The sequence below is a fragment of the Passer montanus genome, unplaced genomic scaffold (genome assembly GCF_014805655.1).
Source record: "Passer montanus isolate IOZ18808 unplaced genomic scaffold, ASM1480565v1 scaffold1, whole genome shotgun sequence".
Lineage (NCBI taxonomy): Eukaryota > Metazoa > Chordata > Aves > Passeriformes > Passeridae > Passer > Passer montanus.
The window spans coordinates 641,094-657,042 of NW_024356504.1; the positions used below are offsets into that span (position 1 = coordinate 641,094).

Below are 15,949 nucleotides of genomic sequence, written 5' to 3' on the forward strand. Positions count from 1 at the left end.
ATGCTTTGGGAGGTGCAGACTAAGATAAAACACCAATTATTCAGTTCTAGTCTTACAAACTAACAGCATTACAAGGTTGCTCTTATAAACTCTCTTCCCCAGTTCAGCATGAAGATGAATAACTTTTACAGTTCACACCATTTCATTTGTGCAGTAAGGGTATTTACAGGCATAAGAGGATTTACTGCTGGATTTTATTCTGTGGTTATAATAAATGACTCTATAGCAGGATACAGTATGGGTTCCCCCCTTCACTTTTGGGGCATTCAGATATGCCAGTTAATGAGTCAGGATACTTCCTATGATTGTCCTCATAATATATGCTAAAATTCAGCTCTGGTATTCAAAAAAAAAAAAAAAAAGGCAGCTTCATGGAGCATGTCAGTAATTTAAAATTACCATAAAGCAGAAAAAGAGATAATACTTTCATCATGCATAAAAGGTTTAAGCTGCACTTTTCAAAGCAAGAGTCAAAAGAAACTCCAAGCCACAGACAGTGAAACAATGGGCAGTATCTCAAACCCTCAAAGAGAACAGAATGTGTGATGCTGTCCAAGCCATCATGCACAGGCACCTCCAGGCACAGCCATTTCAGTTATGTCCCAGGTTTGTGCTAACTGGCACTGAAGTTAGAGGGACTTTTCTTGGAGAATTTTACTGTTTTATTAAGGCAGCTTTGACATTCCAGCACACACACTGGCAGTAGAGCTGGTGAGCCCCTGCAGTTTGGTGCCATTCTTGCTAATTGTAAAATGGCAATGCATTACATTGGCTGTGTATGTCCTAAAAATGGCCTTTACTCTGAAAAGTTATTAATCTAACAGTGCTCAGAAATATCCACACATGTGAAGAGCTGATCAAAAGGCAATAAAGAGAAAAGAAATAGTTGGGACACTGCTCTTCTGCAACAATTCTGCAGCAAAGCCACTGATCACTCACAAGGTCATTCAGAAGTGGCAATTGGTCACGATTTTTAATGTCACTTTCAGAACTGAATACAAATATAGGAGCTAGGTGTCACTTTGCATCTCATATTTCCTGATGAATTGCAACAGATAATTGTCTCTGCTCTGGGAAAACATGCCACCAGCAGCTTCTTTTAAATAAAGGCTTTTCCAGCAAGTAGCCAGGACAAGACTGAAAATGCTCATCAGTTGTTTCTGATGATACAGAAAAGAGCAGTAAAATGAACCTGTGTACTACTTTATCTCAATCAGAGAAGTATATTTTAAAATCTCAGAATTAGTCCTAATTGATGAAAAACTCAAAAGCGAAGTGGCACAAATACATCCTCAGGGGAACAAGCAATCCTGTAATCTCTCTCCATATTCATAAATACACATGATCAGATTATTTTCACTTGATCAGGTTAAAACCAATATGCCTCTTAGCCTAGTGCTGATGCTTTCCTAAGATCAGGCTTTAAAAATCCAATTCATCAGTAGAGACATCAATTTCACTCACATGCACAGATATAGGTGAAGTTAAACTAACTTAAGCAAGAAGTATTTTCACAAGAGCTTAGGCTGAGCCTGAAGAGATATGTTGGTAGCTCTGTGCAACTCCTCCAGTACCAAGTTTAAGCATCCAATACCCAGCAGAACAGTCACTACCATGCACACAGGACACTTACCTGGCATGTAAGAGGACACTGTTCAGGTCTTTAAACACATCTAAATCTGAAATTCAAGCAGGCCTCCAGGCCCTGGGCTGTTCTCAGCTGGGGCACTGATCTGCTGCTGGAGCGCTTCCACTCCACACAAAATCATTTCATGTTAAGCCATAGGAGTGCCATACTCAGTGGGTCATAGGGACAGGTGATTGTCACCCAGTGAGTGTTTAAACAATGCACAACAGCTCCAAATGAGAGTGAGAGATCACCCCCAGTACCAGCCTGCGTAATGTGTTGGTTATTCCTTGGGATGTAGAAGTCCAATTCCTGTGTCAGTCAGAGCAGAGAATTGAACCTGGGACTTTCACACTCAAATCACATACATCACGTTTCTTTCTGGCCAGAAATTCTACCTCAGAGGTTCTGTAAAACCCCACACTTTGCTTTAAGGACTCTCTGAGCCAAAGAAACTTTTGCAAATCATACAGGTGTGCAAAAGGAAGGCTTATATTTAGAGAAATTATTGGAAGTTTCCTCTTTAGATAGAAGACTTGAGGACTGGTGAAATACCGTGATAGTCAATTTTTAAAATGTGCATTTCAGTGTTATTTTTGCTACTCTCCTCTCATTTGAGCCTCTACTCTGAAACACACACAGTACTTTTTAAATTCAAGCTCACTTGAAGCCACGTAATTTACATTTCTTCTCCGAAACACTTTAAAATTGGCCACAAACTTCCAGAAAACAGCCAAGTGTGGTTCCATTTCACATTACCAAATGCAAGGTCACTTTAACATCCAGGGAAGTGTCATGGCAGGCAGGTACGTGCACTGGACTCACAGCTCCTAAGACTGACTGAGGAGCAGCAACAGCCTTGGGCAAAGCTGGAGCCTGCAAGCAGCAGGAAGAAGGAATTCCAATGGAAGCAGAAGCAGCACACATGCAATTGCTTCAAGTACGTGGCATGCTGGTTAAGACTTGTGATTCTTCTCCCTCAGGCTTCACCAGAGTGAATACAAGGATTTGCAAAGTACTAAGAAGTTTAAATAAAAATACACAACATGCAATTGCTTTTCATTTACTCACTATATCCAATGGAGTTTTGCTTCCAATCTAATTAAAAATGTCAATTAGAATTAGAATAATTAAAGATAGAAACACTCAAGTGTAATGGCAATCTGAAAATACTTCTTGGTTTATTTTTCTTGTACAATAACTGCATTTCAAGAAGTGCAAGAGCAGAATCATGGACCTGACCCTGTGTGCCCCATCCCTACACTGTCCACACCCAGCAGAAACACTCCTGAAGCAATGACACCACAGCCACCGTGGACAGATATCAGTTACATTAAGGGAGGAAGGAAGAGAAGAGAATAATGACAGCATTTAAGATCAATCTCCTCAATTGAAAAACACAGATCAACAGATACATAACACATACACACAGTGGGAGGCTTTGCTTAATGAAGTGAGATTGCTTTGTAAACCTCCAAATACCAATACACCAGTAGCAGTTTCTGTTTGAAAGTCTGCTCATGCAGGCAAATATCTTGCCTTGGATAAATAAACCTGACTGCACCCCTAAAATCCCAGAGACCACAGCTCTTTCTGAGAGCCTAAACTCTAATGCAATGCAATAGATGCGTTAGATCAGATGAACTCTTCTTTGCATTCAGTAGATTTGAGGGAATCAGATATTCTTCACACATAACATTTAAACACCACACACACAGATACACGGAAAGGTATTTAAGGCAACAACAGAAGTCCATGATCTCTTTCCTAACTGAAGGAAAAATGTCTCCTGAAGTTCTGCACTGGCCTTGTTGTTCTCTGTCAGAAGAAAGCAGATTAAAGTGTCTTGCTTCTCCACCCCAGGAAAATAAAAATACACAACAAAAAATGTGTCAGAGAGACAGAAAATAAACCCCAGAGATGCTAAGCAATACTCTATCCTACAAGGCAAAGTGCCAGCAGGGTGCCAGGGCAAACAGTAAATTCCTGCCCTCGCTGATATCCTAAGCAGAATTCGCTTTTTAGAAAGCACTTTTAGAATCCAAATTACCTGATTTCCAAAACATAAAATCTAATACAAATTGCACTTCTATAAACTAACTCCTTCCAGTGTGTCCAGCATATATGGGCTCCTATTGGTTATTCAAACAGTGGGTACATATTGCATGCTGACATCAGAACTCAACCAATTAAATCAGTCTACCATGATTTGGGGGATTCTACAACTGACAGTCAAATTAGGTGTATTAAAGTTATTTTTGAGCATTAAGTTCCTTAGTTCTTCTCCTTTTTAGAACCACTTAAGTTAATGACTTTGTGCTTTTCTGCTCCACATGGGAAAAGCCCTGTTAGACACAGGTACAAAGTAATTCATCACACAAAACACTGCTGCCCCTGGCTTCAGACAACATGCTCCCTTTAAGAAAGGGGTGTTGGTTGTGGAGACAGACAGGCAACTACGAAGGAGAAAACCCAGGTTGTATCCCCCACATAAAGAGATCTGAGTTAGAAGGGGGTCCAGGGGCTGCCACTGGATGAGCATAGGGGCCAGATCCCCATGTGGAAAAAAGCTTTTTAACACCAATCCCAGTCCCTGCTGTGATTCACTCGTCAGTAATTACCAGTGCCCTGCTCTCAGAGGGGTGAATGAACACATTTGTGTTGATAGGAGACAGGTAATTAACAGCAGCCACATCGGAGATTTATGGAGTCAGTGATTTCAATTTCTCCACAGGCTCAGGAACCGAGTGTTTGAAGGCATGGCTGATCTGCCTTGCAGTGCAGAGCTGCTCTGATAAAGGTGTTCCCCAGCCTGGTCCACTCCCAGTGTGGCCTTGTGCTGGCCAGACACCTCCCTCAGCCCCTGCACCCCAACACACACAAAGGGATTTGCCTTTTCTTCTGGGCATGGCTTTTGGTTAAACCATGCTCTCCTCCCATCTTTAAATGATTTAGCCCCTGTGCCAACTCAATTTCTGTTAGTCAAAGAGGAAATTACATTTGCTGATGGAATAAAGAGAAGAGCAGATGAAAAGAAAAAGCATCCATCGTTTCTTACAGTCAGAGAAGAGATTTCACTGGAGGAGACAGGCATTTAATTCTGTTTGGCCTAGCACTGCACAGAAACCTGTTTTTATCAGCACAAAGTGCTTGACTGTCTCTCTGGGTAGAATTCTAATGTGAAATTACAATTTAAATTCCACTCTTTTCACACCAACAAAGCTCCTGTGATAAGAGATCATTTCAATGTAAAAAAAGGCACATTTTTCTTTTCTTCAAAGGAGTTTGGTGATGTGATCAGCTCTAAAACACCAGGCAGCAGCGATGACCAGTGTCACTGACTACCAACAGCAAAGCCAGCTCCAGCCTAAACAAACCTGAGGTTATTTCTGGAAGCAGGAAGGCAGGTGGGAGTTTCAGTGGCTTGCAAGCACCCATGTCCATCATTCAACCTTTATGAATGGCTCCCTACAGATGGAGAAACAGCTGAGGAATCAGCTTCCACTCTTCTCTTTTTAGCAACATCACATCATTCATTGCAGGGCAACTACCCCACTAATATTCCAGACAACCTAAAGGTCGTGCAGGAAAAAGCTTCTCTTGTTGAGCTCTGTGGTTGAACACACAAAACATGAATTTGGTTTGGGTCAAAGATATGACCTTTTCGCTCTTAATCCTTATTTCTCCCAACACCTCCCCACAAAGAAATGTAGCTGAGCTCCAGCCAAGGTACTGGACTCACAGTAAACACAAAAGTCAAAGAATGAAAATATGTTTCCATAGATAAAGCAGCCCTTCCCTAAACTGCATTCAAATGTGCAAACATTTTATAATGCTGAGAAACTGCAGTGCGTAAAGCACAGACCAAACTGCCCAGTGAAGGAATCTCCACTGGATACTACATCTTTTTCTTTTTCTTTGGACTTACTTTTAAAAGTGAACATTTATTTAGAAATAAGTTCTTTTAAATACCTACTAAGAAAACTGGGAGGGAGAGGGGAAGGCAAATAAAAAATAATCTTACAAGATCTTTTATAAACTTGACATATTCTGGAACATCAAAATAATTCCCTAACATTTTGCTGAAGTTTGGTACTGTGTATGTAGAGAAATACTAGTAATTATTAGTCATAGAAAACCAAGATTATTGTTGCACCCCCCTTGACTTAGTTTTGACCACAATTAAAGCTTCACATTTCATATGAACTCTTTCCTCTAACAGGTTTTAGGCCCATAAATAACTGTCTTGTTCTAGGCAAGATAATTCCTAGATACTTTCATTTATCAGCTCTCAATAATAAACAAAAATATTTACCCAGGGGATAAAATAGTAAAATAACAGCTAATATGGCACTGAAAAATAATGGTTTATTTACATAATCCCACCTGACTTTGCTTTCAATCCTTCTGCCATCCTGAATCCCAGCACTGCAAAGAAATCAGTGTAATGGTGGTGCCTCTACCAACTAGTTAAAGTTATCAAATGTGAAGTTGTTAAACTCAGGACTTGGTAATGCATGATAAAAAAACTGAGTCAGCTTCTTCTGGCAGTGGGTGCAAAGATGATGGATCCTGGTCCTGCTGTTGGATGAGCACAAATGCTTTCTGACACATTGTACCCTTGTATTCCAGAGAGAAAATTACATGCCTGTTACCCTCCAAACACCAATGGAAAAACCTGGTTCCCCAAAAGTTTTAGGTGGTCCTGTGCATGGAGAGGACTAAAATTCATGGCAGTTGTTTTTCACCATTGTACCCAGAACAGCTGTGTGACTCTAACTCTGTAAGTGATGCTTGACCTTAGGTTTCCATACTGCAGCTTTAATCACAAATACAGGAAAACTGACATGGAAGAATAAGGAGTTTTTCTGCCTGAATATAGAACACTTGCTGCACAGCTGTCTCTGGCCCACAGCTGGCATTTCACCCCTCCAGATTAAAAGCAAACCCAACACCTCTGACATGCACTGCATTCCCAGCTCTTCCTTTTGTCTGCCCTGCCTAAGCAATGCCAGGATTTGACAGCAGATCATTGCCTGCAACTGAGATGTGCAGAAGATGTGCCCAGCCACAAGTACAAGAGAAGAGAGGGGCCCTTGCTCCATGCCCAGTAAAGGAGCAGTGCTATTTTAAGTGTCCTAAACAAAACATGCCTGCAGGTGGGAGCTAAAAAGGCTTAACACCCCACCTGAAATTCTGCCCCAGGCCTGCCCTGGCAGAGTTAGTGCCCAGGTTTCCAAGCTGCTGGACCCAGCTGCAGCGTTTTCCTGTTGTGGCACGTGTGCTGTGAAAGCAGCATGTGCTGTGCACAGCTCCTTCTCAGTAACTCTATACTCGACTCTTCAACACAGAAAGAAAGAACAAACAACACGTAACACTAAACAACACACTGTGCTCACTAAAGCATGAATATCTATACAATTTTCCAATTGGAGCTAAGCTCTTTGGAAGCAATTAAAGTCAATTTATATGTAATATACACTATCTATTATATAGCATATATAATGTATACAGTAATAATACATATAATATATATAATTTTGGATCACCCCATATATCAACCATTTAACTCTCACCTTTATGACACATTAACAAGTCAGATATGTCTACAAATCCATTCTATACATCTCCCAGATCCAATGTTTGGCTAAAAATTATTGGCATCTTAGAAGATGCAATTACTAATCATTCAGACTGAGGATATTAAAAAAGGAATAACCAAAACACAAAACAAAACAACAAACAAACAAAAAAACCACCAAAATTCTCAGCTGCTTTGCATGTAAGGTTGATCTTGATTATGGTAACTTTATCAATGTTGCCATTGTTTTGCCAGAAACAAAAAACAAACTGCAAGTATGAAGCAAAAGTTATTTACTCCCTCAGTATGCAGGTCAGATAAAGTGCCAGGTAGGTGGATCAGGCACATTCACTGTCATTTACCAGGAACTGTCCCTTACTCCTGGCACTTAGGCATACACTGAGAATATTTTGATCACGCTTAAAATTAATTTGTGCATACAAAAACTCCACTCAAAGACAACCCTTAAGCACCAGCTTGTTGAATAAGGACTTGATTATCAAGATAAAAATATTTTAAGATACATCTGGATGCAAATATTTGAGTTTGCTGTCCCATATTGCAGTTTTTCACAGATTTCTTATTACCCAAAGAGCTGCAGTAGCAGCCATGAGGGGAGTTGCCCATCCTGGCACATGCACATTCCCCATCAGCAGCCAGAGAACTCCAGAAGTGAGCACTCACCAGCTCCAAGCACTGCCGGTGCCCGTAGGCAGCCGCGTAATGCACGGTGTTGTAGCCCTCCTTGTCCTGGATGGATGGGTTGGCATCGTTCTGCAGAAGGAACTCGAGACACCTGTGGGCAATTCACGGGGGTAAATGTGGGCTCACAATACTCAACAGGCTCCTCCCTCGCTGCAGCTGGAAGTGGCACTGGAAACTGGCAGTGAATCCCGTACTTGGAGCAGCAAATCGCTTTGCACCAATAGCTCCTCACTTCACCATGTTTTTAAACAGAAAATCCCCACTCCTCTTTGAAGATCAACTTCACAAAAAAGATCTTCAGCCTAACTCTTGTGGCTACTCTAGATTACAAAATTGATTTTCTGTTACAAAACCTGAACGATTCTGTGCACACGACATAAACAGCCTAGAACTGCTACTCCTCACATAAAAACTCAGATATCAAACCATCGGCCTCCAAGCACGCACTAGGGCAGGCTGGAGAAAAAAATTCAACTGAGTTATTTGAATATATTCTTCATTGGCTTTTTTTTTTCCAATCATGCTTTTCAAAAGATCCCTTTTGCTCTTTCTAGCTCATCACCACTTCCTCTTATACCATCAAGATACTGTCATTTTGTTATTAGTACTTCCTTGCCTAGCCTGTAATCTGGAGTGAATGTAAGACCATTATATGATAAAGGGGATTTTAAAAAAATCATTAAGCAGATAGATGAAAATGTTAATCCAAGTGCACACATTGAGAAAGCCATTGGCTACTTCTTTTTGCAACATACAGACTATGCTGTGCATGACACTAAAGACACTGTGTGATACTAAAGCACATGATATTAAACAATTATGAAATTACTGAAGCTGTACATCTTATATTAAGAAACAGCAACAAGCACAGAAACAGAAATATCAGGGAGTATGTGCACAGAGAAGAGCATGGAGCTTTTTCCTTTAGGTTAGCCCTCACTGAAGCCAAGCATTGTTTTTAGCAGAGCAAAGAACAAGCAAGAGCAGAGTGTAAGGCTGCAAGCCAAAGCCGTGGCATTCTCCAGAATGAAGTCTAACTGCTTTTGTGACACCAGACTTACAATGCAGCTTCTTTTTCCTTCATCTCAGTGGCTCTTTCAAGTTCTTCAGCATTTTCATGGGAGTTACCTAAAATATTCTTTCTTCTTAGCACAGAGGACAGAAAAATGCAACTTATTCTCAAAATACCACACCAGTGATTTTGATGCAGTCTGCCACCCACCCCCAATATCCTCTTTAAGGAGCTGACTTCCTCCAGCCAACAATGAGGATTATACAAGTTAACTGAGTGCACTGCATGGGTCTGCAGGTACTAAGTTTTCAAAGCCATGGAAACAACCATAGTGTGGTAGTTTGTTGTCCCACAAGTCAATGCCAGAAGAAAAAAAGAATTAAATTCTGGTTTCTATCAGACCAACACTTTCTAGAACCCTTCTGTTTCAACCACAGCAATGTTGTGCACTTTCTTCCTTTCCAGAGAGTACCTCAGGATTACTACACCTTGCTTCCTCCTGCAGTAAGCTGCTAGCTCTTCTCTAGCATTTAGGATTTAGAACAACTTTAATTACTGATACTAAATCACTCTGTCTCGAGTCTGCATTAGCTAACACGCCTCACTTTCTGTCAAAAAAAATATCTTGGCAACACTGTGTGATCTCTCAGTCAGGTTCTTCTCCCTGCTCGTTAACTACCCACATCCAGAGTTAATGATGAATATTCTTTGGAATGAGATTGCCCGACCTTGCAAGTTTTTTGACATTCAGGAGGAAAAAAAAAAGATTTGCTGACCTATAAAGTCATGGTCTGCAAATAGCATTTGATCTGTGTAACAAGGCTTCTTCCAAAACATCTCAAACTGAAAAATTTAACGAGAAGACAGCATCACCACATCAGAATCAATTTAGGTTTGGATTGTGAGGACAAATAAAAGCCATATACTTCTTCCAAAGTTCAGGATGAACTAAAATAAGCTTTTCTTTTTTTAAAAAAAAATGAGGGATAAAAGTAGAAACATACTGAAGGTAACCAAGAGCTTGTTTAAATGCAGGAACCTCACCTACCAAGAACCAAAAGCTGAAAAACACACTGAATCATCATTCTCAACCTCCCCAAGTAACACCTCACCCTGGTGAGACAGAATTAGAAACAGGCAGTGGTGAAAGCCTTCCTAAAAGCTTACACTGGTTTTCATGCCAAGCACAGACCTCTGATGACTCTGCCTCCTTCTCCCCAGCACAGTTCAGGTTTGAGGGTGATGGGGAAAACACTTTTTATGTCAGTATTATCACAGGAAATAACAAAGAAGCTCTCAAGGCTCTGATGTGGCATTCAGAACTCTGCTATAAAGTTAAACCAAACTTCCCCTGCTGTGGCACTGAGGTGGTGCTCTGCTGGGAGAGATGCAGCTGTACTTTCAGCAGACCTCACTACACAATAAAGCAAAAACTAGATGCTTAGGGTCTAGAGACAGTAAAACACAGGATGACCTAAAATAAATACAGGTTGCTAACAGTTTTAAGAGAGAACTAACAGGATAATTGAGTCTGGTTTATACAGTGTGTTAAAAGGAAGAGATTGGCAGAATGTTCCGCTATCTGGGAATTAAAATTGCAGTCAGTAACCACAGCATTTCTAAGTCTTGCAGATGTTTTCCCCTTTTCTCACAAGGACACACTGCGTTCTGACAAAGGCTACTCCTCAGACATCCCTCTAAAAAGGCAACCTGTTTGGACAGGGTGAGCATTTTTATCTGCTCTGACAGTGGAGGGAGACTGATGGTTAGATCTATCCCACCCTTCCCACGAATCTGTCAAAAAGCCCAAATGTCTGTCACTGCAGTCCCCCCTGAAAACCTCTCCTCCTGCTGTCTCTTGCTCTATCCCTTCTGATGGACTTGCAAAGCAAATGCAGAAAATTCTCTGAGCTTCATCAGGACATAACACTGTGAAAACAGTTCTGTGGGGCAGGGTGGCTGCAGAACTTTGCGTTCCTGCAGAGGTAAACCGTGGAGCTGAAATGCCTCATCATCTGGGGCTTTGGCTTCCACTCAGAGCAGCTCACTGTGGAGCTATGCATACATCCGAGAGAAATTCCTGTGCTAGTGGGATCATTTTTTTGGCTCAAACAGCACCATGAAGAGACTAAAGTGACAGTGATTTAGTAAAACACTCGAAGCAGGAATTCCTCAGAGCTCTCTTACTTTCGGTCCATGTCAGAAGCAGCAGCGTAGTGCAAAGGGGTGCGCCCCCAGTCATCTGTTTCATTAATATTGGCTCCTGTTGTCACCAGAGTCTCAATGCAGTGGAAATGACAATTTGCAGCTGCATAGTGCAAAGGTGTCCTGGAACATAAGTGGCAATTTGTTACCTCATATTCCAACACGTACTGAGGAGGATCACGATAAATCTTAATTGCTGCATTCCTAAAGATTTCCAGCAGTCAATATCAGCACTTTTAATTATGGAAATTTAACAAAATATTGCATTAATAGAAGTTCTGGTGCTGCTACGAAGCCTAATAGGATACAGAGCTTCAATCTGTGTCGTGCAAACAGCCTAATGCCTGTGAGAGCCTCTGCTGTGGCTCTGCAGACACGCTGCTTCTCCCAGCTGGAGGCAGAGCAAAGCACCGTGTCCATCACAGCATCTTGTTTAGCTGGCATGGCAACACCCATAGCAACGCTGTCTGTGGGGGGAACATCCTCCAGGAAGCACATCCAATGGCAGCTACCCTGCCATCATAGCTCAGGGGGTGTCTTGGGCACACCAGCACAAGAATTTAGGCAGGCAGGAAAAAAGAAAAGCTGTGGTATTTTTAAAAAGATAAACTCAAGAGGGTGGGATAGCCTTAAGGGATTTAATGAAGGCTGCACCTGGCTGGCTGGCATGTAACTGCAGCAGCAAGGGGTCTGCAGAGAAGGCCAAACTACCTGATTTTGCTGCCATTTTTCATAGAAAAATGATTTTCAGTCTGAGGTGGCCTTTCTTCCTTGCTGATAGATTCTTTTTTAAAAGAGCTTTGTTATTTACCTACCTTCCACATTTGTCCTTCTTATTAAAATCTGCTCCACTGCTTTGTAAGAGTTTTATACATTCTACATTACTGGAAAGAAAAGCAAAGAAAACACAACATGAGTAAAACAGAACGCCTGCATTGTACCCTGTCCCCCAAAAGGAAAAAGTTACTCAAGTTATTTTTGTATTATTTGCTGTGCAAAAACTATAACATGAAATTCAATCAAACAGAAAATGAAGCTCCAAAAAGAAATTATTTTCTTTTTTTTTCACTAGAAAATCTCAAACTTCTCTTCTGCAGAAGAAAAAAATTTATTTTCCAAAGAGGGCACAGTAAATGTGATCAGTGTTTTTGGAGATTTTCAATGGCAGCTGTACTGTAGTGCTTCCCATTCTGACCTGGTATTTTATAAAGAAACTCTAAAATAAAGTTGTTGCTAGCTTATGAAATGCCAGTCTAATAATGAAGAGGTGACATTTAACGAAATCCACCCCCACTCAGCAGAGCATTCAACAGTGAGCACTTTGCTCAAATCCTGTTTATTTAATGAAATATAACCACAAGAGTTACTTTTAGGTATATTCTGATATTGATCTATTGATGTATTTAAGGCCATCTCCAAGTGCTTTGTTAAAAAAGGGCTGTGGCTATTACAGTGACTGTCACATCAACTTTGCATTTATAAAAGTGGAGGAGAATTTACCACATCCTGGCTGTTTCTTCGTCTTGTTTAAAGCCAGGTAACTTTTAATAGAAAACAAACCAGCTGCATTCTGACATCTTTCGTAATTCAAGCAAATAAATGTAGGACTCCAAGCCAGATAATTATATAAAGAAGTGCAGCACTTTCCAAGACCACTTGTCTTCCACAGGGGCATCATTTGTGCTCACAGTCAGACAAGCAGACCTTTGAAATTCTTTTCCTAGCACCCATGCAACTCCCATTAATGTAATGGCAGTAAGAGGCCTGTGTCAGGAAATACACTAATGGCTTTTGTAGATCTCCAGCTACAGGAAAAAAAAGGGACTGGGTGCCATAATGCAATATTTTGGTGTATGTCGATCCCAACTCTAAATTGCTGTTGCATAAAATAACTACAGAACACTCACCACAATGCACTAAAAATAAAAACACTTGCTAGTGATGACAATCATAGTAAACCACTGGGAAAAGATGGTTTATTTTCATGAGTCACTTTTGCTTCTTATTGAAGCCTCTCCTTCTCTTTTGGACTTCCAGGATGTTTTTATCATCCTTCTGGGGTGCAGCCTTATCAAAGAGGTAGCATCTGAACTATATTAAAATAATCTCCATCCAAGCAACTGTCATACCTCTTCCACTAAAGTGAAAGAAGTATCAAGATGAATAATACCAAAACAATAATAAAAGCAATATTTGGATCAATTTTATTAGGGTATGGAGTTTTTTTCCACAGGAACAAAAACTTTGTGATACAGATTTTGGTCCACTGAGAAGAAAAAGCAACTTCCAGAATGACTGCCAAGTATTTGCTGTGGATGAGCATTTCTGCTTGTTATAACCACAGAGAATCCAAGGGCTGTAGCCAAGGCTCCATTTTGGCTGTTTTCTGAGCCATAAAGTACTCAAACAGAAGAGTCAAAACTCAGTGCTTGCCAAACATTGTGTCCTTTTGCTAGATTAACCTCTCAACACTTCACTGACAATTATCTGGAAATATTTAAAATAACTGGATGCTACATTTACATCTTAAATTGAAGCATTCCAATTTTCACTTCAATTTCACTTTTCTGCCCTCCCACCACTTTTCAGGAATGCATCACCCTGAGAGAGGGGCACCCTTCTCACTTTCTAATTTGGAGGATGTGGGTTTGGTTGTTTTGTTGTTGTTGCTTTGGTTTATTGGTTTTTCTTTTAGAAACTTATTGCAACTGAAAAATGGGAGAGAGAGAGAGATGAACTACATTTGGACTCCAAGGCTGCAACCTGATGGGCACTGCTGCACAGCTGCATTTTTGGAAAGGACAATGTCCAGAGATGGAGGCCAGGAATAACTCCCCTGCCAGCAGCATCCCAGGAGCTCCAGCTCCTGCTTCTCCCTGGGTGTTCCCCAGGGACTGATGCTTTCCTGGAAACTGATGGCCCTTGGTGACTGTTGTGGCCCTCAGGGAGGCCTGGCCAAGTGCAGCACCCCTCTGAAAGCTGAAACATCCTTCTCAGGGGCACGAAAAGAGCTTCCCCCTCTGCCTGAAACACATGCTTCAAACCAACCCAGCTCACCCTACACAAGGGCAGCAGCAGAAGAGAGCCTAAAATGACCCAAATTATGGCATCACACTGCCTTGCAGAGCAGTAAATTCCTCTGTGGCTAGCACAGCCGCAGTGGCTGGCCCCAGGATGCCCCAGGATGCCCGGGAGCAGCCGCAGTGCAGGTACTCACCCTCCGGCAGCGGCCGCGTGCAGGCACGTTCTTCCGAAGCTGTCGGGGGTGTCTATGTCAAAGCCTGCAGACAGCACGTGCTCATTACTAAACAAGGACACTATGCTACACTTTTGTCCTAGTTAAACCACAAGAGATATCGCAGAGACAGAAAAATCAGTTAGTCGGGGGGAAAGCAGAAAGCACAGTCAGAGAGGCTGTCACGGGGACGGCGAGCAGCCGCTCGCGCTGGCAGCACTATAAAAAGAGCTGCGAAGGTGACGAGCGCCTATTTCCACATCCAGCTCCTCCACGTCCCTGTCTGCAGCCTGTGACGGGCGCCTGGGAGGCTGAGACTTGTCAAGAGGACTGCGACAGCAGGACAGGAAGACACAGAACGTGGAGACATGAGGAAGAACCACAGAGGCAGCCTAAACATGAACTGGGGCTGTTTTCATGGCGTGGGGCTGTCAGATTGGGAAGAGGCTCCCAGCAGCATGTGGGGATATTCATCAAGATGCACAACACCAAAGGTAGCAGCCTGACAGTGCTAACTCTGTCACCCAGAGTGTTTTCTCTTCCTATCTAGTGGTCAAGGCCAGAGCACACCCAGTCTCAATATAATAGAGTATGTAATTACCATTTTTCACGTTTCTTTTATATCCTACAGGACTCAAATTAGGGGCAAGAGTAGTTGTAGGACATTTTACATGTTAAGTAATGAAGGAGTTTTCTAGAAAACTCATACGATCTGGGTCAGGATTTTTTAACTCATAGGAACTCTTGCCTGGAAAAAGCAGAATTTGGGATTTGGCCACTGACTACTGACTCTTTTGAAACAGTTGCATAAGCAAGCTCTGGCTGCTTCTGCTTTGGGCTCTGGTGAGGACCCCAAGCCTATTCTGTTGTCACTACACTTCCACTCATTTTCCCTCTCATGCCCCCAGAGCTTTGGCCAGCCTAAGTCCTTAACTACAGATTCAGAAACACACTTTAGCTGCATGTAAAATATATCATCATCATCAGTGAGATGTAAATACCCGTGCCAGTGCAGACCCCAAGGAGATAATTTCAGAATTACTCATTTGGAGGGCAGAGGGGAGAATCCCCAAAACAAAACAGGATCTCACATTCCTACAATTTGGAAAGGGGTTCTAAATTCCCTCCCTCCCCAGAGTCTAAACTCTCTGAATCTGCTGGGAGAAAAGAGCTTTGGGCATGAACACCATAGGAAGTACCAGCATGGCTTTGGGAAAGCCTTGCAGGCTCTGGTGCACTGCCCCACACAGCCCAACACAGCAGCACAGGAAGCCTTTCATTAGAATTATTCACAACAAAACAAGGAAAGGGGCTGCAAGCAGCAGAGACAAACACTGCTTGAATTTCAGGGACACTGGGGGATTTACCCACCTGATGACAACAATTTCCTGCAGCAGTCTGAGTGGGCATTCAGTGCTGCTAAGTGTAAAGGGAACATGTTGTGTATCCCACACCTGAAAGGGACAACAGCCTTCTGAGAAAATGCAGGTTATATACATACACAGCATATCAAAAGCTCCTTCCAGAAAGGCAACATTTTCTCATGCTTTTCTAGGAAGATTCTTTCTTGGTGCCTGCCATTAT

General features: G+C 41.9%; 1 protein-coding gene across 13 annotated transcripts in view; it reads right to left on the reverse strand.

The window, feature by feature from the left end:
• ANKRD44 (ankyrin repeat domain 44) overlaps positions 1–15,949 on the reverse strand; it is a 131,169-nt gene that overhangs the window by 22,778 nt on the left and 92,442 nt on the right. For 4 of the 13 annotated variants that reach the window (XM_039699798.1, XM_039699844.1, XM_039699782.1 and 1 more), the window contains exons 11-17: positions 15,737–15,819; positions 14,348–14,465; positions 11,946–12,014; positions 11,113–11,253; positions 8,975–9,058; positions 7,893–8,004; positions 2,699–2,725 (exon numbers count right to left, since the gene is read on the reverse strand). In XM_039699798.1, the coding sequence (XP_039555732.1) occupies positions 2,699–2,725; positions 7,893–8,004; positions 8,975–9,058; positions 11,113–11,253; positions 11,946–12,014; positions 14,348–14,465; positions 15,737–15,819 (634 nt within the window). The remainder of the gene's footprint in view (positions 1–2,698; positions 2,726–7,892; positions 8,005–8,974; positions 9,059–11,112; positions 11,254–11,945; positions 12,015–14,347; positions 14,466–15,736; positions 15,820–15,949) is intronic. The other 9 variants (XM_039699881.1, XM_039699807.1, XM_039699873.1 and 6 more) reach the window with 6 other exon arrangements.